General features: G+C 33.7%; 2 protein-coding genes across 2 annotated transcripts; one reads left to right on the top strand and one right to left on the bottom strand.

The window, feature by feature from the left end:
• The first annotated feature begins 9,862 nt into the window (after positions 1 to 9,862).
• LOC107780040 (F-box protein At2g35280-like) lies at positions 9,863 to 11,551 on the top strand. The gene is made up of 3 exons (XM_075229086.1): positions 9,863 to 10,226; positions 10,304 to 10,484; positions 11,090 to 11,551. Exons 1-3 carry the CDS (start codon positions 10,051 to 10,053, stop codon positions 11,516 to 11,518), a joined length of 786 nt encoding a protein of 261 aa, XP_075085187.1. The 5' UTR covers positions 9,863 to 10,050; the 3' UTR covers positions 11,519 to 11,551.
• A 1,103-nt stretch (positions 11,552 to 12,654) lies between these two features.
• LOC107780038 (vesicle-associated protein 1-2) lies at positions 12,655 to 17,230 on the bottom strand. The gene is made up of 8 exons (XM_016600543.2): positions 16,995 to 17,230; positions 16,776 to 16,846; positions 15,655 to 15,736; positions 15,447 to 15,562; positions 15,217 to 15,345; positions 15,028 to 15,069; positions 13,556 to 13,633; positions 12,655 to 13,025 (listed from the first exon to the last, which is right to left on the bottom strand). Exons 1-8 carry the CDS (start codon positions 17,044 to 17,046, stop codon positions 12,915 to 12,917), a joined length of 681 nt encoding a protein of 226 aa, XP_016456029.1. The 5' UTR covers positions 17,047 to 17,230; the 3' UTR covers positions 12,655 to 12,914.
• Positions 17,231 to 23,694: the final 6,464 nt, after the last annotated feature.

Consider the following 23,694-nt stretch of genomic DNA (forward strand, 5'->3'; position numbering starts at 1 on the left):
TTTCAAATTTTCAATTGGTATGATTTATATGAGATAAAATATTTATTGATTTTAAATTCCTGAATATTAGGACAAGAAAATATTTAATATGTAAAAATTTAATTGATTTCAAAGTCCTAAATATTAGTAAACTAAATTAAATTATAATTTTGTCCATTGTAAAAGCTATTTTTAAAAGTTAAAAAAGACGAACGATATTTCGTTAAGGGTGTTTCTGCTTTTAATATAGTATGTATATAGATATAGATGCTATAAGCACAAGAAAGGAAATGAATTTAGGAAGAAACTCTTTAGAATGTTTTCATGAACATTGAATCAAATATCATGGCTTAAAATACAATCTCCAATGAGTTCTAGAAAGCGTAAAGATGTAATAAATTTATTGTTCATGATAATACCATTATCCCACGAAGGCTTGTCAAACAAGTGTATAATTAATCTCTTTTCACAAGCACACGTTGGGGTAAGAAAAGTTCTTAGGGGACACTGTCTTAATATTAATTATTACTGTGATCTTATTCACTTTTTGTGCTCACTTTTCATTGAGAAAATGAAGTCCTCACCTAATAACACACATTATTATACAACAGGAGTTTAATATGATTGCATTTTGGTTACAAGTCTCCTTCAATATTATGACTGTAATAATATGTATAAGCAGCATATCAAATCAGTGTTAAAATAGTGGGCAGTCAAATGATTTTAATCATCTCCCTCTGATAATTTGCTCCCATTCCCTACGTGCAAAATGTCATAAGGCAGACGCAAGCAGAAGTTAAAGATAAAGACAAAGAAAAATTAAGAATATTTGAGGCTTTTAAGTTACAAACCACTGCTTAATTTCCTTGTGGCGTCGTGTACCTGTAGTAGTTTAGAGTGTTCAATCTAGTATCTGTAACGATTCGGCGGGTCGTTTCGAGTAATTGCGTCTGATTCGGCAATTTGAGGTCATGAGTAACTTTACATAGTGTATTATGACTTGCGTGCATCATTTTTGAATGGTTCGGAAATGATTTTAAGGAGTCACTCTCATTTGAGAAGCTCGAAATTGAAAGAATTTACTAAAATTTGACTTTTGGGTATTTGATCTTGGATCGGAGTTTCGATGGTTCCGATAGGTCCAGATGGTGATTTTGGACTTGGGCGCATGCCCGAATTTGCATTTGGATATTTCTAAAAGGTTTCAACATCATTTGGCGGAAGTTGAAAATTTAAAGGTTTAGAATTTTTCTAAGTTTGACCATGGTTTGACTTTAAAGCTATCGGGTTCGGATTTTGATTTCGGGACTTGGAATAGGTCCATTTCGTCATATGAAACTTGCCTAAAAAATTCGGTGTCATTTGGAGTTGATTTGATATGGTTCAGACGTTTGGTTGCGATTCTAGAAGTTCTTGAAGTTCATTTCGATTCTCATGCGTTTTGGTGTCCGATTCGTACTTCTAGAGATTATTTTGGTGTTTCGATCGCCCGAGCGAGTTCGTGTTATATTTTTGGACTGGTGTGGGTGTTTGGTTTGGATCCTCGGGGGCTCGGGGTGAGTTTTAGAGTAGTTTCAGATTGATTTTGTTAAATTATTGAGTGTTGGTACCGGTTCCATCGCATTTGCGATATTTTGTCGCAAATAGGACTACCGTATTTGCGAACCTGGGCTGCTGGGGAAGGGATAGCATTTGCGAAGAAATGATCGCTTTTGCGAAGCCTGTAGAGTTCGCATTTGCGAACTCTATATCTCATTTTGCGATGAAGATCTAGACTTGGTAAGGTCGCTTTCGCGACAAAGTGGTCGCTTTCGCGACAAAGTAGTCGCTTTTGCGAAGACGAGTGTCCGCATTTGCGACATTTTCTATCGTATTTGCGAAGACGTCAGAACTGTTCAAGATTCGCTTTTACGAAGGATTCTTCGATTTTGCGAGTTCGCATTTGGGAACGCAATGTCGCGAATGCGATATCTGTAGCTTGCTTATAGCTGAGTATTCCGAAACTTGGCTTCATTTTATCATATTTTGAACCCTAACCTCGATGGGAGGCAATGTTGTGGAAGGTTTTTCATACCAAACCATTGGGTAAGTGTCTCTAATCCATTTTCAATTATATTTTATGATTATATATTAGATTTAACATCAAATTCATGAGAATCTATGAAAAATATTTGGGGATTTTTTTTAAAGTTTTAAAAAATAAAAATTTAGGATTTGAGAGTCGAATTGGACTCGAATTTGGAAACAAAATACGTATATGGACTCTTGGGGCTATGGGTAGTCAAGACCTCTGTTTTAAAAGGCGTTTCTAGGGCGAGGCGTACGAAAAACGTCCCGGGGCGATGGTGTGGGGCGAAAGTCTCAAGAGGCGTATGCCCGGGCGTTCGGGGCGCATTGTTTTAGTAAGGAGTAAGCCCCAAAGACTTTTTTAAATTAAAACAAAATTTGTTGAATTAGTCCTTCATATAATACCCAAATTCTCAAAAGTCAGTTTGGTAATTACTCAAAAGGTTTAAAAAGAAACTCAAAAGTATTAAATTTAAAAGTAAAGACCTTTTTTATTAATTTAAGCCCTAATTCATGGGTTTTTTAATTTTTTATCTTGTCCGCTAGTCTGCTAATATCTCCCAAAAGCAATGAATATTTAATTTATTTTACAAATACAAAGAGAACTACATTCTTCTTCATAGCAGCAAGTTCAAAATTCAAATTGCAGGTTAATCATCCTTTTTGTTCCTCCATTTAGAAAACTTTATTCTTTGACTCAAATTACTTGTGCTTGTAAGTAACGTATAATAGATTATTTTGATTAATATTTTATGGGGATGGAGCACACATATATATAGTTTTCTTCAATATTTATGCAATTTTACCTGTTTATAAATATTTACTGTCATTATATTATTTTATAAAATATTAAAAACTAAATACCTATGGGGCTTACGCCCCACGCCTCGGGGCTTATGCCCCGCTGAGGCATATGTAAAACGCCTCGCCTTACGCCCACGCCTTTTAAAACACTGGTCAAGACTTACCCTTGGACCCAGGTTTTGACTGGGCGGACCAGGGGTTGATTTTTTGTTGACTTTTTAGAAATTGTATAAAGATCATAACGTTGTTAATTGAAATTATTTTCTCTTGCATTGTTTGATGTATTTAAGTCGTCTTTGGCTAGATTGAGCCGAGCGGAGGTGAATTTGTTATGTGAAAATCTAATTTGAGTATTGATTTGGCCGAATTTAGGTAAGTGTCTTGCCTAACTTTGTGTGGGGGAAATTACCCCTTAGGATTCGAGTTGATTGTGCTAATTTTATTATGTGAAAGCCGTGTACGCAAGGTGACGAGTTGGCACACGGGCTATATGTGGTATTTGATCGGTTTAGGTTATCTAGACTCTTTTCATGCCTTTATGTGAATTGTCATGACGTGTTATGTCTCTCATCGTTAATCTACTCTTATATACTTTATTTGACATTGTCAGCACTCATTGTACTTATTACTTGATATTATACACTTATATGCTTTAGTTGAGGTTGTTGCCTTTCTTATTATCTAGTGACCTCTTAATTGGTGCGTTCCTTGATTTTTACGTGATTCCTTCATTGACCTGTACTCATACCCAATGATTGCAGAAATTCTTGTAAATTGAGTATTAGATTGTTGATGTTATTGATTTATTTATGGATCGAGTTGCATGCCGTAACAGGAGGAATAAGGGAGGATTTATACTGATACAGTGGGATCGGGTTGCGTGCTGCAACATGTAAAATAAGGGTGGATTAATATGGTAAAATACGAGAGGATTATGATATTGAATATGATTATACGGTGGGATCGGGTTGCGCGCTGCAACATATATTTATTTATTATTATTGATATTTACATGGTGGAATAAGGGAGAATAATGTATTCCTTGTTGTGTTGTGTTGGCTTCGGTTCTTTCGTACGAGACTTTGAGGATTGGTATTTCTAGTTTTTACTAGTTTTCGACGATTGAGTTGTTTTCATTAGTTTACTGCTTTGCCGTCATTTCCTGTTTTCCTTTCCTATTATTATTATTTTGGTGAATTGAGCTTCAAGATGAATTTTCTACGTTGAGTCATTATCTCATACCATGTTGAGTTGTTAGTAACACAACGGTTTTAAATAAAATAATTAATAACATGCTTACCTTATGTGACTCTTAAGTTAAAACTCATCGTTTTATTTGGCACCTTACTATTTTTAATGGTCGTCATATTTTACTTTAATCGATTTCTCAACTTAATATCCTTACCCTATCTGATGTTTCTACTTTACTTAAAAATGAATTGCTATTATGTTTTAATTTATTAAATTCTGTATTCAAATCAATAGCTTATCTGATGACTTATTTTATTTGAAAATATTATTCTCTTCACCCAAATATTTTCCAAAATAAACTCATTTCTCATTGATTTCCTGTTTCGTTCACAAACTGCAATTTTACTTTATTATATATGAATATATCCCTAGAATATTATTTATATCATTTGACACGGATACTATGTACCTGGTAGCACGTGAATTTTGCCATGAGAAATGATATGAAAAATGTGGGTCCAAGGTGCCATGTGTGTTGAAGGTTTAAAAGTTGTGATTTATGATGTGATTACGAGAAGTGAGATTGTTGAAATTCGTGTATTAGGAATGATTTGATTGGTTGAGTTGTCATCATTTTTCCTACTTGAACACATTCATACTTCATGCGTACCCCGACTATGTTGTTACTTAATTACTTGGTTATTTCTCGTTGCCATTCGTGATCCCCTTATCTTCACTGTTGCTTGTAATTTGAGTTCTTTCTGCTATTGGCCTTACATTGATATTCCTTCCTTGTTAGCTTTATATCATAGCATGCACATGTTTACATGTCCGGTAGGTGTCTTGACCTTGCCTCGTCACTACTCTACCGAGGTTAGGCTTGATACTTACTGGGTACCACTGTGGTGTACTCATGCTACGCTTCTAAATATTTTTGTGCAAAATTATGTACTTCAGATCGAGTTGGTTCTGAGACTTATGTCTGTGCGGCCAGATACTTCAAGGTACACCTGTTGCACGTTCGCAGGCTCCGAAGTCACCTTATGTTGTATTTTATTTTCAATGTTTTCTATTATTCTGGGAAAGTGATGTATTGTTATTTCTAGCGACTCTTAGGAAAGCTTATGACTTGTACTATCGGTTTTGGGATACTGTATCATGTTGAGATTATTGGCTTATATCAAAATTTCTAGTTCATGTTTAATAGATGTTTAGTAGAATCTGTTATCATTTCGATAGGTGTTAGGCTTACCTAGTCTTAAACTAGATGCCATCACGATATCCTACGGAGAGAAACTGGGAGGGTGACAATATCCATTAATACGAATACTATGTCATTCAGCTGGAGAGGTCTAATATGATGTCAGAAGTCAGAGGTGCTAATTTGGTTCCAAAGAGACCAAATGAGAACGAAAAACAAGAGCAAATAATAGAGAGGATGGTTCCTTGCATGTATTGGTACTACATATATCATATATGGTGATATTGTTAGTAAAAAGATCATGAGAACCCAATTTTACGGAAAGAGAAGAAGTTGGAAAACCATTTTCTTAATATATCAAGGAGCTTAGTATCGGACAATTATGATTATGTGTATTTCTTCCATGTAAACTTTTGTCCTAGTGCTAATAAAAGTTAATGCCTACGTTAGTGCGGTAGGATTTAAGGTGTATGAAGTTACAAACGTAGTTCTCACTTTATAATTGAGATCAGTTAATGCTTACTAATTACTTTAGTCCAATTCATTTGATTATTAATAGCCTTGGAGGTCAAATAATAGCAAACGCAGTAGATATTAACTACCCAAAACAAAAAAGAGTGAAAATCATCTTTCCCCTTCTATTTGCATAACAAGTAAAACTCTCCTCCAAAGTTTAAACTATAGATAGTCTCCCTCCGTCTTAAATTCAGTAAGCCAGCGTTATATGCAGAATACCAGGACAGCTCAATTATATTTTTGGCCTAAAGCAAACTTTATTAAGAGACCTAAAGCAAAATATGTACTTCTTTATTCAAGAATTTAATTCTTAAATTTTTTAATATGCAGAGTTCTTCTTTTTCTTGGATTTCATTACTATCTAACTCAACTACATTGGAGACTTGTTAATTTTAAGAACACTTTCCCGTACCTTTTTATTTAACTTTTTATTGTTTACTAGAAATTTATTAATATTACCCGAGTCGCTGCTCTGACAGGTGCTCTAGCTGTAGCACGTCCCCTTCCTTGGCATCTACCTCGACCCTAGCTCTCACGTCTCTAGTAGGGGGCATGGGTATTTGGTAAGCTAATCTAGTAGTGCGTGTCCTCACCATCTGGGAGCCAATAGAAAGACAAAGGCTCAGATTACGAAATCAACAAATCCGCACGATAAAGAGTGAAAGAAGTGGAATTTTTTACTAGTTCCGTAGCCTCCCAAAGATAAGTATAGACGTATTCGTACCAATCCGTAAGACTCTACTAAATTTGCTTATGACTCGTAGAACCTATGAGCCTAGAGCGCTGATACCAACTTGTCACGACCCCAAAATCCCACCTCAAGAATCGTGATGACACCAAATTCTTAGGACTAGGTAAGTCTAACACATGCTGAGATTTAACAGAAATAAACAACTTAGTTATTAAATTAAACTAATAAATGCATAATAAAGTTGAAACTAATCAATAGTCGTATATTCTCAAAACTGAAAGTACGGAGTCATAAGCTCTACTGAAATACACTAGAATTCTCTAAATACAACACTGTTCTGGAATTCCAATGACAATATTAATGAAAGATAATAGAAGGTGACTCCGAGGCCTGCGAGCGCGAATAGCAGGTATACTTTGAAGTCTGCACATCAATCTCAGAATAACTCTCTACCGACCAGCACGCTCAGAGGTACCTGGATCTGCACAAAAATATACATAAGCGTAATATGAGTACACCACAATCGGTACCCAGTAAGTATCAAGACTAAACTCGGTGGATTACTGACGAAGTTCAAGTCAAGGCACTCACCTGACATAAAAACCTATGCAGAATATAAGTATAAAGTTAATGATGGGAAGCAAAATTAATAATAGCAACAAGAGTAAACATGTGATAAAAATTACAAAATAATCAAAATGCAGTTAAAATACAAGTGAAAACAATTAAGGAAATAAATGACAGTCTAAATAATCAAGTCGTTCCAATATAAGATTATAACAAGAATCACCCTGAGGTACCACACCTCATAATCATAAGTCACAAGTAAAAAATCACAAATCTTCCTTATGACGTTGCGTGAGCCTCACATTTTGAATATATTTTCCCGAAACAGCTTCTCGCGCATAAGCCCCCTTATCTCACCGGGTGTGCTAAGAATGAAGTAAATCCCCTTACTAGCAACACGCGCATAAAACCCCTTTATCTCGCTATATGCGCATCAATAACAACACCCTTATACCGCTGCCTACGCATTTCATCACAACACAACAATTAACTCGCACCCCACATGCACATTGTCACGACCCAAAATTCATTAAAGGTCGTGATGGCGCCGGACACCGCTGTCAGGCAAGCCAAAAATAAATACTTAATTTTGTTCTCATTTTAATATTTTTGAAATCATATTTCCTTCAAGTAAATAGTAAAAGATGGAATTTACAGAATAAATAATAATATTTTTAACAATTTCAATACAGGACAATCCAAATCACCCCAAAACCCGTCACAAGTGCATGGGCCTCAACTAGGAATGTAAAATAAAATACAACATCTATTCGGAATATAAATTCGGACATGAGAAATATAAATACTCTGAAGGAGACTCTGCTGGCTGCAGACTCGTAACGTGGAATGCAACTCACCTAAGTCCCCGCAATAACCGCGCCTTTGTACCCACAAAGCCACTAGAAATATATGCACATGTACAAAAATGGGCAGCAAGTGTAGTATAAATACGTAAATCAATGCGTACCGAGTAAGTATCTCGCCTAACATCGAAGAAGTAGTGACGAGGGGTCGACTTCGACACTTACTATGGTCTATAAATAAAATATCAATGATTTAATTAAGCATGGATTACGTAGAACGGCTGTAAGCTCAATATCATGAAATAAATAAACAATTCTTTTGTTCATAAGAAATTTCCAAATTTATTTTCGTCATTTAAAATTTTTTGCATCTCGGGCCAATGAAAGCAATATCAATTATTATCAATTCCAAAAATATATCATGCTCAAATCATGCCGATGTCGTACGGCCCGATTCAATATAATATTTAAGCTGTGTACTGTCGAGGGTCGAACGACACGAACCATAGATCCATCTATCTGCTACCGAGGCGTTCGGCCCGCTCCACAAAAGAGAAAACACATTAAACAACCAATTCAAGATTTATTAAGGGGCAAATATTTCAAAATTTCAACTTCTCATTTAACGGTCAAGTAAATAAAATTTAACCTTTTTACAATTCCTTTATCGTGTTTCTAAATGTCTTAAATAATTAAATTAACAAGTAGGGTGCAAACATCGCAAGTACAACATGATATGGGTCCTAGACTACCCGGTCATAAGCATAATAGTAGCTGCGCACTGACTCTCATCACCTCGTGCGTACGTAGCCCCCACAAATAGAAATACATCGTTATACTATTGGGTTATCTATACCCCTGCAGTCATACTTTGGGTTCAAATATACCCCGCATTTAAACGGAGGGACACGTGTCATCGTCTAGTTGGTCAATTCTAAATATCTCATAATTAATTAAAAAGACCCATTACCCATACCCGAAAAATATTTTATTTTTTTTTTGTAAAAACTGGAAAAAACTAAAAAACTTTTACTAAAAACTGAAAAAAAACGAAAATATTTTTTTCCCAGTTTTTACAAAAAGAAACTGCTTTAGAAAAAATTGAAAAGTATTTTCTAAAACAATATTTTTGTAAAAACTGAAAAAACAAAGCTGAAAATCAATTTTCTAAAGCAATTTTTTTTGTAAAAACTGGAAAAAATTGAAATATTTTTTACTAAAAACTGAAAAAAAATGAAAATATTTTTTTTTTCCAGTTTTTATAAAAAAAAAAACTGCTTTAAAAAAAGCTGAAAAATATTTTTTAAAACAATATTTTTGTAAAAACTGGAAAAAAAATTAAAAAGCAATTTTCTAAAGCAATATTTTTGTAAAAACTGAAAAAACAAATATTTTTTTTTAGTTTTTAGTTAAAAATATTTCATTTTTTTTCCAGTTTTTAATTGCTTTAGAAAATTAATTTTCAGCTTTTTTCCAGTTTTAACAAAAATATTGTTTTAGAAAATATTTTTCAGTTTTTTTAAAGCATTGTTTATTGTAAAAACTGGAAAAAAAATATTTTCGTTTTTTTCAATTTTTTGTAAAAGATAATTTAGTTTTTTTCAGTTTTTACAAAAAAAATAAATTATTTTTCGGGTATGAGTAATGAGTCTTTTTAATTAATTAAGAGATATTCAGAATTGACCAACAAGACGATGACACGTGTCCCTCCGTTTAAATGAGGGGTATATTTGAACTCAAAGTATGACTGCAGGGGTATAGATAACCCAATAGTATAACGAGGAATATTCTTAGACCATTTTCGAAAGTATTGAGGTATATTTAACCCTTTGCCGTATAATAAACTTTATAGATGTTTAAAAATAAAGCTCCTATAGAAGTTTCTAAAACAGTACTGATCCTTCAGCATTCTAGTTCTTTTTTAAATAAGCGGCAAAAAAGGAGCTTAATTTTAGTATAAGTGGCAAAAAAGCACTAATCCAAGTACAAATAGGAGAAGGAATGGGTGGTAGTGGTACCGCACACTTTTTCCTTTTTTCACCTGATATAAGAAAATATTAAAGGGGCTAAACAATTTCCTTTTCGGTTTTAGTTCTTTATTTTAATGCCAAATCCCATTCAAACAAAGAAATCTGAAAGAAACAGAAACTATAAACAGAAATCTGCCTAAATAACACGTAACACCACATACTATTAGACATAATTCTTGTCTTCGTTCTTCCTTCAAGAAAATGGTGACGAATCGTTCAAGGAAAATAATGAAGAGAAGAGGAAGAAGAAATAACAAAGACACAAAAGAGAAGTTTTCTTCTTCCAACATTGAATCTCTTCCTAATGAGCTACTTACTGAAGTTGTTGCAAGGGTTGCTTCTTGTTCATTTAAAAGTTACATCAATATCAAGCTAAGGTATATATATCTATATATCTCTTATGAATAACAATCTTTTTTACAAGGAGCAATTTCCTAACCGATTGATATTTTAGTTGCAAGGTTTTTCATGAAATAGCAAAGGAACGTTACGTATATCAGAATGCAACAATGGCAGACTTTCCTATTGAACCTTCATGGGAGAGGAACAAGCAAGAGAAGATAAACAAACTTACTTCTTTCATGGAGCTGTGCAGAGAAAGCGGAAATACAGAAGCTTTATATAGGAAAGGCGTGGTACGTAATTTACACTTTATTTTAAGTTACCAATCTTCAATTCCTAATGATTGAATCAATATTCTTTTCCTGTTCTAACGTTTTCTACTGCTCATCATATGCTCAATTAATTAGACTAACCGTAAATAATTACTACAAGTTTTTGCAACTCCTCAGCTCTGGAACACTGATCATCACATATGACATATACCAAACACAACGGATCAATATAGAAAATAATAAGTCCTGAAATAGAGACCATAACAGGAATTTTAGAAGAAGTCTTTTAAGAACGGAACCTTCTCCTGCCATAAAAATATAGTAGTAGTATTCTTTTGCATGCATCTATGGAATTATGCGACTCATTTGGAAAGTAATTAATGCAAAAACTACCAATAGGCTATTGTTTGTTATATAGTAAACACAGTGATTAAAGGAAAAATTAAAGACAGGAAAATATGTGCTAGAAAAAGAGTTATCCTTAGCTAGTTAGCATGCCTATTTAATTATTTGAAACGGGAAAAAGAATTCTATTCACAGTAAAGGTCTTATTGATCTCCTTGTTGCGGAAGATTATATTTGAAAATGAGGTGTGATTATTAAAATTTGCTTGTTATTGTGATCAGATGGACTTGTTTAAAAACGAAAGGACAGAAGTTGCTAAGGAACTTCTGAAGAAAGCAGCAAATGGAGGGCATCTGGGAGCGTTGTATGTGATTGGTATAATAATGATATTTATGGGTGGTGACGTTAAGGAAAAAGGAGTAATGTTGATCGGCGGGATGAAAAAAAGAGAGCCACTAAGAACAATAGCAAGGGATTGCCGGAAGAGTTTAATAGAAATCTTGGAAAATATTTGGGTGAAAAATCCTCATGTCTTGGGACAAAGACCCACTCGTTGCACTCTCCAACATCAACGCAGTCGCACCAATGGGTGGAGTAGCTGGCCTCCCATTGACAGTGACGACGAAGATGCCGATTTTCATTGTGATGCTTGCATTTGTGATGTAGAAATTGCTCATGTCATTAGTGCTTTGCCTGCGTATTCTTATTAATTTGCTGTAATAATATATTTTTTGACTCTAAACTTGTGCATAATTTAATTCATTGTTTTCCAGGTCTATTCTAGCTATCCAAAAAAAATGATTAAGGGAGATTCTCTGTCTTTTGCGTCTATTACTTGATCAATGGTGTAACTCTGTTCATAAAATTATACAAGTTTTCCTAAGGTTATCGAACTCTAACCAGCATTAACGTTGCCCCAGTTGCAATTAACAACGCTTTCTCCTAAATACTGTGCAAGCTTTATGATTTTATTTGGTCCACTTGGATTTTGTATCTTCGTAAAAGTCCTTTGACATTACATTCATTAAGTACATATAGCTTGACAATCAGCCTATTACATGTTGACAATCATGTTCTTGTTCCTGGTGTTTTATTATTTTCTCCATTCAGGAAAAGAAAGAAAAAAATGAATAGTTAACCACATCCAATTTGGAGTATTGGTATTACTAGTTAAGCTAGATTTGTAATACACATACATAGCTTTATGGCTTCAGAAGTGTATCAAAGAGTTTCTCTGAGAGATCGGAGAAGCAAATTGGCTGTAAAAGTTTCTCTGTGGAATATGTCTTGAGTTTTATTTAGTTAGGGGGATGCCAAATACTTTCATCTTTCAGTTACGAATAGCTTCCCCAGACATAGCGCCTCGGTCCATAAGCCATCATTCGAACTTCAGAGTGAGGTTCCAAGCTGAGTTCCTTTCGTCCCCTGTTAACTTCGTGAAAAAAAAAGAAGTTCCATCCCAGTAATTAAATGGTTCTGTACATATGGAGCTATATTTATGGAGACTGATCGACTCCAATCGAGCTGAATTCCAGTTGAACTAATGAAATAAACTCATCACTGTGGGAAACCAAACTTGAATCAACCACAACTAGTCAATCCACAATGAACATTTTTGGATTCAGTTTTCTTCATCAATCCATTTATTTTCTTGAAATACTAACAGTGTCTATTCTCGTGGATCAACTTTGAGTATCATGGTCTTCAGATCCACATAAACGGATACCTGTCTTTAGCAGCCTGAATATTTTCAGAGTTAGCTATTTAACCAAAACCATACACGCTTCGAAACTAAAAACATCTACATGATTTCAATGCAGCGAGGCCAATGAGCTAAGACCAGGGGTTCCACTTCAATGTGGTTTTCTTTTTCTTCTTTTCCTTCTGATTTCCCTCATAAATGCAAAGTTGGGAACACGACTATCGTTTTATCATCCTACAACTTTGAAAATATTCACCCAATCCTTTGGCACAATATTCAGAATTACCGAGCTATTCGGATTCAAATAATGTACAAAATTTTGCCTAGAAAGTAAGTATTCAAAATCACCCCACACCTGCCAGCCACAACCAGAAAGAGAAACTTTATTCTCAGACCTGAGGTCATCAAAAGTTTCTGACAATGTACCCCAAAAGGATACCAAGCAAGCCAACCACCAAGATGTACCAATGTGGAACTCCAGTACGATGTTCTTGACGTCCATGCCTCAGAAGCTCCTGGACAATGGTTTCAAATAGCACCCAAATGATAAAATCATCCTAGACAAAATGTCAATACTGCAGATGGAAATTTTTCTTTGCGCATACAAACTAAATTCAAACAAGTGTTATAGCAAATCCAGATAAAGGCCCAAGTTTGCTATGAAGTTCCCAGCTTACGCCAAATCACCAGCGTGGTTATCACACCAAAACTTAATAGTCCACGAACTATCTGCTTCTGATTGAACAAAAAAATTTCTTAAAACCAACTCGTTCTACATCGTGAAGATAAGATTCCTCATCTCCAATAACTACCACATTTTCTCTAAACACGCCTTTCAAGACTTAAATTATTTGGTTAGTGCTAGTGCGCTGACGGACTTTATTAGTGCTATATCTGGGGATTAATGACTTTTGATCTACCATGCACATAAATTTTCTGAAGAGCCATCCTTAAAGGGATAAAACAAGCATAAACTAGCAGACAGCAAAAGGAAACATCAATTTACTCAAGAACCATTGACCAGGCACGCAGAAAAATCATATACCAGTTCTCGGTTGAGCTTGGCATTTTGTTGAATAATGGAATCTCTCTCTTGCATCAACCTCAAAATTAGTTCTCTGGCCTGCAGTGATTCCAAGATATGAATTACTTATCAAAAAGAGAATATGACACATCTACTGGCGTTTCAAGAAAAACTGGAAATGTGAGAGGACAATAAGTTTGATTCTAGCATGCTGGAAAAACAAAATTCTTTTTTCGATAAGGTAAAATATGCTGAAAGAACAAAATTCTTTGACTATCACTTCCCAAATCCAAAGATAAATGATGAGGCATTACTTGTTTCTGGAAGAAAAACAAGCATAGGCATATATAATTTATTCTTCAACCATTCTTCTGTTTAAGTTCTCTCCTTTAATTATGTGTTTGCGAATGTAATAATATCAAATTTATATCCTTCTCAGGAGAGATGATCCTGAAATACTAAAGAAACATTCCACAATCACAAACTAGTGTTGGTTTCTTCAACTTGTTTTTCACCTGTATCTGTTTATGCAAACTTGAGCTAATTCCTTACCTAACTAAACAATTTCTGGGATCAAAAATACGTTGATGAAAAGAACAACAAAAACTACTACGCCTCAATCTGAGCAAGTTGGGGAAGTAGGTAAAAAGAACAAACAAATTTCTTTTTGTTCAGGTTCGGGTGTCACCTTTTATTCAACAAACAAGAGAATCCAAACTGGTAGGTTGCACCATTTGTCAAAAGAAAGAGGACGCGACAAGAAGAGTGTAGAGTTGCTGACTACCAACAGAAGTAGCAGACCATCGATTTCAAATGAAATGTTGTTAGCATTAATTGTTGGAAACTGAAGGTTGGATTAAGAGGTTGAAATAGAAGGAAAATACAATTCAACTTGTCACATTATGAAGGTGAATTATTGCGTAATGATACTGGGTTTCTCGAGAAAAAGTCTTTCCAGGTTTTCTGTTTTGTTTCCTAAAAACTGTTTTTGCATTCCACGGGTTAATATAGTGACCTCACATCTAACAAACAGATTAACTTGACAACAAGAAGAGTGATGGAGTTAGAGGATCCAAATCAACTTCCTAACAGTGTAAGTTACAAAGCATCAACATATATGAGCCTCTTGAAGGTAAGAACTACCTGAGAAGATGGAAACACTAGGGAAACCAAATCTAAAATAATCTCAAAGGAGCTAATCAAATTTTTCGAACAGAAAAAGCATAATCTGATATGAAAGAATTGATTCTTCTCCTTGTCACCAAGATTAATAGGTTAATAAGGTTCATTAAGCTTTCTAGTGATTCAAAGAGTTCCCTTAAGGTGTCCCCAATCTCATCTTCACTGGTTGAGACCATCAATTAAACCCGTTGAGTCCAGAAGGTACTCTACATTTACAGCTCAGATGAAGTATATTTCTCCCAGAAAACTTCTATGTCTAATGACTTAACAGTTTCCGAACGTCAATGCTTTAAATGACCATCATAACATACCTTAGTGGAGTTATCCTGAGACTCACCATGTTCTTGTAAATCCTGTAATAAGCAACAAATAAATCATTCGCAACTAATGTATGTCCCTACCATGATGAACAGATGAATTAGAAGTAAATGGTATATTCTAATTGATTAAAAAAGATGCAGAAAAAGAGAGTGGAAAACTAATTTAGATTGTCATTTTACAGTTTCAGAAGCTCCTGGTGAAGTCCCTTCCTCAGAATCTTCAGGGACTGGTGATGGTTTTCTTGGTGGTGAAACATAAACAACTTTTAGTTTGCATTCCTCAACATGATTTCCTCCGGACTTGTTGAACTTCAGAAAAAGAAAAGAATAAGATTGGAATGTACAAAGTCAACTACAAAACATAAACTTTACAAAAGGCTAAAACAAAAAGAATCTATAAGCTAAAATACCATATCTGGGTTAATATCTTTAGGGGTAGACCCAGGGTTCGTAATCACACTCTGTACAAGAAACTTGTCTTTGCATTGCATATCCGGAGGCAACTCCATTTGCGGTTGCATCGTAACTAAATCCAATTATCAACAAAAGTAAACCAAAAATAACATCAAATGACATCCATCAAATCTAAAAGACCCATCACAGAGAACTGAAAAGCACCTGTAACATTGGACCTTGATAGTGGGAGAACAATTCCACTGTTCGGCCTGACAGTATACTTCCTAGGATTGGTTGTCTTTACCTAATAAAAGTTTGTAAAGAGTACATAATTTAGCCTTTTCAAAACAGTATTAAATTCCCCTTAGCCAGAATATTACAAATTTATAACACTAACATTTAAATGACCATTTCCTTTATCAAGGAAGATCTTCCTCATAAATCATAATAAAATATTTCAGAATTGAGTGAAGATAAGGACTTCAGCCTTTTCTCCTCTTTAAAAACAAAATAGGTAAAACTTACCCGCACCTAATGTTTGCACGAAACCAAGTAAAACCTTTAGAAGTAACTATTAAAGTGAGATACATATTTATATAATCAACCCTACTTTCTCTTCTATTTTTATATCTCTCATCTATCTATTTTCTTTAGTTATTTACTAGAGCAAATATGATCTGGAAGTCGATCCAGAGCAAGTGTTCGAATCTATTATGACATTGCCTTGAGGCACTCAACGGACCTTTTAACCTTCTAAAAGCCTCTTTGGGTTTGGAAATTTATTTTTTAAAAAAACTATCGTGTATTCAATAGTTTGGTCCAAACACCGGAGCAGGTAAACTTTTTCTATCTCCGGCCCAAACTAGTAGGACTCGGCTATATGATTTCTCAGCACTCAGTCCTCGACTATACAATTCTCTATTCCATCCCGCTCTAGTCAGTACTCCCTTAAAATTAATTATAGTTGGACTATAAATTATGCTGACCAGTGGCGGAGGCAGGATTTTCGCTAAGGGGTTCAAAAAAGAAAAAGTTAAAAAATTAGAAGGAACTATGGCCGCCGGAAATTGAACCAGCAACCTCACAAAGGTTTTGAAACCACCTTTAAAGGAATTCAAAATATAATATATTGAGTCACAAAACGAATTTTGCCATATTTGTACGGCGTAATGAAGGGGGTCGGAACCCCCTTCCACCCCCTAAATCCGCTCCTGACGCTCACAATCAACCTACCACAATCTCTCTCTTCAAAAATAACGAAAACACCAGAAATTAAAACAGAAAGGGGAACAACTCCGCACGTGAACGTCAGTATAATAGAGGTTAAGTAAGAATATATATACCTTGAAAGCAACGTGATTATCAGTCTTATTGATCAGTTCAAAAGAGCTCGAAATTGACTTCTTGAGTTCGACTTCCAAATAACAAAAACAACAACAAAAGAAAAGAGAATAATCAAAACCCTAGGAGAACATAATTTAAAACTGATTCCGATTTTTCCAGAAAAAAAATTGAATCATACGAGTATTAAAATTAAAAGGTAAATAAAGGAAGAAACTCACATGGAAATTGGAGGTCTAAAGGATCGATAATTAGAAGTTCTTCACTTGTCATGGCGAAAAAATAACGAAATATGGAGCTGATAAAATCAAAATTCTGAAATTATGATGACAGGCAAAGAGAGCTGAATTTGAACGCGAGTTTCGAAGTTTGGTTTGCTGAATTGGAAAATATAAATACTACTCCATTGGAATCTTATATTGACGGAATCAGAGGGTAGGGTCTTCTCGTGAATTTCAAAGACTAAGAGGGTGTTTGGCTAAGCTTATAAGCTAGTCAAAGTAGCTTATAATTACTTTTCGGCTCATCTACCATTTGGTAAAGTTAAAAGTGCATATAAGCCAAGTGGTTATAAGTCAAAAATAAGTCAAAAGCCATAAGCTGGTCACCCCCATCTTATAAATTTTTAGCTTATAAGCACTTTAAGTTTGACCAAAATTTTTACTATTTTATTCTTAAATATTCTTTTTTAGAACAAAACTCTTGCATCAATACTCACTGCCTCAAGTACTATTTCAACCTAACCCCCTCCCTCCGCCTCTTCAAGTCTGCAATGCTCATTGACTATTTAAGATAAGCAAATTCTCTATTCCTTTGCATATTTATATCTATGTGATTGTGTATTAATCTTTGAACTATATATAATAAATGAGGACATGTCAAATATTTTGTTATGCTGCTTTCTAAGTGTTGTGCTGATAAAGACAGTGTTTGTTTCTCTTTAAATATTTTGTCCTATTTAGGTTTATTTTTTACTGAGAAATTTTTATCAATTTATTAATTATTATAACTTATGATTATATGCTTATCATAAAATAAATTATATTTATCATAAAATTTATCTTATCTAAGCACAGTTGTATTTAAAATAAAATGACAAATAAAATATTTTGTATTTGGATCGATTTGCAATCTAAAATTTTGAAGATATTACGCCATTATAGGTGTAAACACTTATAAGGTTATTTAAGTCATTTTAACAGAAAAAAGCTTATCAGCACTTTTTTATCAAATACTGTAGCAGCTTATTATCAATTTCAGCACTTGTATCCAAACGCGTAGCTGCTTATTTATTAAATCAGTTTCAGCACTTAAAAGTACTTTTCAGCACTTAATGCTTATCAGCTACTTCAAATCAACTAATCCAAATGGGCTCTAACTTCCAAAAGATATAAGAGATTTTTTCCAATTTATCCCCATAATTATTCGAGGAAATTATTTATTCTCTACCTGTTTAATAATACAGAAACCTGATTAACAAGCTGGATTAATAGTTACTAGTGAAAGGATTTATGTTATATTCTTATTGCTGATTATTTACCTTTTATACACTGAGATAGCGTAAAGATTTTTTTACCTATTAATGTGTTTTTATCAACAGTCAAACCTTTCTATATTAATAACATTGTTTGTTCCGATATTTTTTTACTTTTATAGTGAATGGTTGTTATACATCTATAACATCATTTGACGTTCAAATATTTTTTATAGATAAAATTATCCACAAATTAATTATTTTTTTAATATTACATATAAAATATAAAAATTATTCAAATTTAAAATCTCAAAAAACGTGCATATTTCATTAATTAAATATTAAAAAATTAATATATTATTAATAAATTCATAACTAAACGTACAAAGATTTAAACTCTAAGGCGTACATTTTAAAATTACTAAAAAATAAATTCTTTCAAGATTGATGGAAGAACTTTGTAATTGTAGCTTGTTTCGAAGGTTCCATTCTCTTAATAGCGATATGATGCTTGAATCGGCGAAAATTTATGTCCAAACTTTCAACAAAAGGGTATCTGATAGCTTTCTCTTGAACGCAATGTAAGAGCTTAATAGTTGAATATTCTATCCAAATATTTTTTGACATTTGTCCAATGAAAAAGATATTATGTGCAAATCTTCAAATCTTATGTATGCAAGATGAAAACTTTGTTCAATGAAAAAAAATGTATGCAGATTTTTAGAATTAGTATTTGTAATCTTAAAGATTCTATATGGCTAATATAGAGGGGTAATTTTACAAAGAGCATTCTGCTATAGATATGATTGTTGTTATAGGTAAAAAAAAATTGTTATAGAGAGGTAAAACGTAACTTAAAAGGTCGGTTCCAAAGAAAACTTGACTTTTATAGTGAATGACTATTATATATGGATGTTGTTACAGAGATGTCTGACTGTATATAGAAGGTTACCACTTAATGTTTATATTATTTTTTGGTTATGCGCGTTGCGTGCGTACTCCTATCAATGAGAATAATTTTTTTAAAGAATTACTCCTTCAGTTTCACAATAAGTGATCATTTTATTTTTGGCACACCCATTAAGGAAATACGAACTCCTAGAGAAAAAAATGTGTATTCACGAAATTAACCTTAATTAATTGTTGCCTTGACACATTGGAATATGTAAATAAGGGCAAATTTTGAAAAAATAAAATTAATTTCTTCTTGATTATGTAAATGGACATTTATTTTGGACCAAAATAAAAAAGGTAAAATGATCACTTATTGTGGACCAAAAGGAGTACATAAATATTACCCCTTTTGTCTCATTTACTGTTGTTTTAACTTGGCTAGGCACGAAGTTTAAAAAAGAAAGAAAACTTTTGAAACTTATGGTATAACACAATTCGTAGATACTTGTGTATCCATAAATTATCCCATTAAGGATTAAATAAAAATTTTAAAATTGAATTATTTTTAAATATAAAAATATTCATTCTCTGCGGGTACCGACTAAAAAGAACAATACCATATAAATTAGTACAAAGGGAGTAGAAAGAATGTATTTAGTTATTAAAATTCAAGTTCTAAAATTAAATATTTGTTATTTAACTAACTCATAGAGGAAGATTAATAAAAAAAAATGGAACAAATAAAAGAATTAATAAGGCAACCTGTCCCATATGATAAGCCCTTAGTAATTTATCTTTCTGAGTCCAAATATTGCATGCTAGATATAAGTTTAAGAAAAAAAAATTAACCATTGGTCAAAATTTTCTGCTTTTTTATAAATAAATAAAAAAAATCTGCTTCGTTTGTAGAGATATACTGTTTCCGCATTAATGATGATCTTGGCAACTTCAACTTAATTGTAAAGATTATATATATATATATATATATATATATATATATATATATATATATGCACTTTAAAATTTTATAGCCTCACAAATACATATAAACTTTTGGTATTAAAAAAACTCATACAAACACTTCTTGCTAAAAGTAAAAAACTGACAATTAAACGCAATGAATAGATTCTTTTATATCAATTGGGAGGCGAATTTACTATTTGTTAATTAAAAAAATCATAAGAGTAGTGTTTAGATGAGGGGTAAAAATATTATTAGTTTTTGATTGGATAATTTGGTAATTTAACTTTACACTTAGACTTTCCTTCTTCTTCTTTTTTTTTTGAAAAAACGGGAATATTTATATTAATACTATGTAGTTTTTAAGACATTACGGTCATACCCCAATGTCACTTAGGACACATTGGTTACCTAGGCTTGCTAGTACATTACAAGCATCATTTGCTAAATACTTTTTTAAAAAAAAAAAAACTTTGTTCTTTTGGGTCCTTCATTACAAAAGATTCTAACAGAAAATGGAGGTTGTGCATATTACTTCTTCATCCTTGTTTGTGCATCAGCCTCCTTTGTTAGTTCGTGGGCCACTTTATTCCCTCGTCGGAAGACGTGTCGGAGGACCACTTCCTTCTCATGGTGCATTAATAACCTGCACGCATTAACAATATCGTCATATAGTCTATTACCTTGTTGTATAGAATGGATTACCTCAGTAGAATCTGTTTCAATCTCCAGTGGAAACATTCTCCATTCTTGTATTGATTGAAGTCTCTCAAGGAGGGCCTCGAGTTCTGCTTCTAGTGAACCATTTGTATGAGTAGATTTTGCAAAACCTACCACCCAGTTTCCTTTTGTGTTTCTGAATACACCACCCAGGCCACTCTTTTGATTGCTATTCTTGTAGCTCGCATCTATATTTAATTTATACCAGCCTTTCGGCGGTTTGTGCCATTTTATATTGATAGTCATTTTCTTCATAGGGTTGTGACTACTTTCGGTTAGAAGCTTAAATTCTATTGATCTTTGCTCCGTATGATCGATGTTGATAGGGAAGTCAGTATTGTTTTGGTTATTGTTATTTCTATTCAACCAAATATTCCAAAGGATAAAAGGGTAAAACGATTTCCAGTTAATATTGCCATCTTTTAGTGTGTAGTCAAAATCTTTCACTTGTAAAAGTCACTGACTGCCCGTTGGTTTATAGAAATCTGACCATCCCAAGCTATTCCAAAAAAAATTAGTAGTTTTGCAATTGAAGAAAATGTGGGTGGTGGACTCTTCCTCCCTTTTACAAATGGGGCAAATGGGATCTATGTTAATACCTATATGGGCTAAGTACGCTCTACATGGTAGTCTGTTGTGTAGGCAATGCCATAAAAAGAATTTAATTTTGTTAGGGCAATTTAATTCTCAAAGCCATTCGAACTCCAATTGATGTGTTAACGGTGGTTCAATAAGATTGTAGCAAAATTTTGTGGTAAAAATGCCCTTTGTGCTGAGGGACCATATAGGAGTGTCACAAATTGATCCCTTAGTACGTATTCTGACTTTAGAAATATTTTCTTTGATATCATTGGGGAGATTTATAGAGAATTTTGTGAAATCCCAATTGTGGTTGCTATAGATATCCCTAATTTTTAAAAAGTAATCGGTAACTGAGAGAGGGCCCTCAATAGAGCTTCTAAGGCTTTTTGTATTGGGTATCCAATTGGTTTGCCAAATATTCATGTTGGTTTGATAGTGAGGTGACCAAGTAATACCTTTTGAGAAAATCTCCCATCCCTTTAGAATACTTTTTCAAATAAAAGAAAGTGTATTCTTGGTTGTACTAGTGCTATATGAGGTGATAATAAGCTTTGCCCAGGGGTTGTTGCATTAGTGAGAAGTCTCCATGCTAGGCCAGTGAAGAGGCTAATATTTTTTGCACTAGCATTACGAATGCCTAGGCCCTCATTGGACTTTTGTTGGCAAACGGTAGACCATTTGATTAGATGAAGTTTTTTCTTTTCTGTAGTAGTGCCCCATATAAAGTCCCTTTGGACTTTATCAATGCCTTTCAAGGTTTTTTTTTAAGAAGAGTATATTGCATATAGTGGTTTGGGATTGAATTCAGGCAAGATTGGGCTAGTGTGATTCTTCCCGCAATGTTAATGAACCTAATTTTTCAGGATGCCAGTTTTGCCCTCATTTTATCAATTATGAAGTGGTAGTCAGCGGGTCTTGGGTTTTTGTTTAGGATTGGAAATCCTAAATAGGTACCAAATGATTCAATCTTCTTAACTCCTAAGTTGTTGGTAATATCCTTAATCGTGTTTGGCGAGCAGTTGTTTGAGAAAATATTTTTTAATTTTGTAACGTTTATACATTATCCTTATAGGCTATAAAAATAGTCTAGAACGTTTTAATGGTTTGACACGATTTGTTGTTTGCTTTTGCCATTAATGTAAGGTCATCTGCGAAAAACAGGTGTGAAAAATGAGGGCTTTTCCTTCCTGTAGCAATAGGGTCCCAATTGTGAATATCTGCTTGGTGATTAATATATCTAGACAACATCTCCATACAAAGGATAAAGATATATGGCGATATAGGGTCACCTTGCCTAATTCCTCGGCTTGTTCAAAGAAATTTATGATTGTACCATTCACTAGGACCGTTATAGAGCTGGTTGTGATACAATTCAGTAAGAGTTTGGAGAATTTAGGGGGGAAATTAAAGTATCTAAGAGTGCGATAGATGAAAGACCATTCCAAACAATCAAAAGCCTTTTCGAGATCAATTTTTAAGATCATATGACCTTGCTTTCCTTCAATCTCTTTAAATTGGAAACTAACTCCTGGATAATGATTGCATTATCTGAGGCTCTTCTATGCTTCATGAAACTAGTTTGGAATGGACTAATAATTTGTTCTAGGAAGGGTTTGAGACAGTTTGCAGGGATTTTAGTAACCGTTTTGCAGATTGTATTGCAAAGGCCAATGGGCCTAAAGTTCTTGATATTATTAGCATTGGAAGTTTTTGGAATTAGGCAAAGATAGGTTTTGTTCATGTCTTTTGGGATTTCTTGATTGTTAAAAATATTATGACAAAGGTTCTTGACAGATTGCCCTATAATATTCCAATACTTTTGGAAGAAAAAAGGGTGAAGGCCATCCAGCCCGGTGCTTTAAAAGGTTTAAAAGAAAAGACTGCCCTCGTAATTTCACTATCTAGTTGCAGATTGTCTAACTTAGTTAGATCTAATCTATAGTGACTAGGAGGGCTTGTTTCTATGCTATTCCAATTAGTAGATGAGTGAGAGGTGGTAAATATACTATTAAAATAGTTACAAAGGTGTAACATGATCAAGTGTTGATCATTAATCCATTTCCAACATCGTTCATAAAATAGGTGATTTTGTTTCTCCTTCTCCTATTTGATGCTGATATGTGGAAGAATCTTGTATTGGCATCTTCCTCATTAAGCCACATTGTCCTGGACCTCATTTTCTAGTAATCCTCCTCAATTTTAAGGATGTCATTGTAATCTTTTTTTTAGACTATCCTCTAGTGTATGAAGAAAGTCATTGTTTGGGTAATTTCTAGAGTTTTGAATCCCTT

Source organism: Nicotiana tabacum, chromosome 13 (genome assembly GCF_000715075.1).
Source record: "Nicotiana tabacum cultivar K326 chromosome 13, ASM71507v2, whole genome shotgun sequence".
Lineage (NCBI taxonomy): Eukaryota > Viridiplantae > Streptophyta > Magnoliopsida > Solanales > Solanaceae > Nicotiana > Nicotiana tabacum.

What these genes read in the sequence shown, in the direction of transcription:
- LOC107780040 (XM_075229086.1), top strand. Translation starts at nt 10,051, where the DNA reads ATGGTGACGAATCGTTCAAGGAAAATAATGAAGAGAAGAGGAAGAAGA. An exon ending in TACATCAATATCAAGCTAAG is followed by an intron (nt 10,227 to 10,303) that starts GTATATATATCT and finishes TTGATATTTTAG; the next exon opens with TTGCAAGGTTTTTCATGAAA. An exon ending in CTTTATATAGGAAAGGCGTG is followed by an intron (nt 10,485 to 11,089) that starts GTACGTAATTTA and finishes TATTGTGATCAG; the next exon opens with ATGGACTTGTTTAAAAACGA.
- LOC107780038 (XM_016600543.2), bottom strand. Translation starts at nt 17,046, where the DNA reads ATGACAAGTGAAGAACTTCTAATTATCGATCCTTTAGACCTCCAATTT. An exon ending in TTTAGACCTCCAATTTCCAT is followed by an intron (nt 16,847 to 16,994) that starts GTGAGTTTCTTC and finishes GTTATTTGGAAG; the next exon opens with TCGAACTCAAGAAGTCAATT. An exon ending in ATCAAGGTCCAATGTTACAG is followed by an intron (nt 15,563 to 15,654) that starts GTGCTTTTCAGT and finishes AATTGGATTTAG; the next exon opens with TTACGATGCAACCGCAAATG.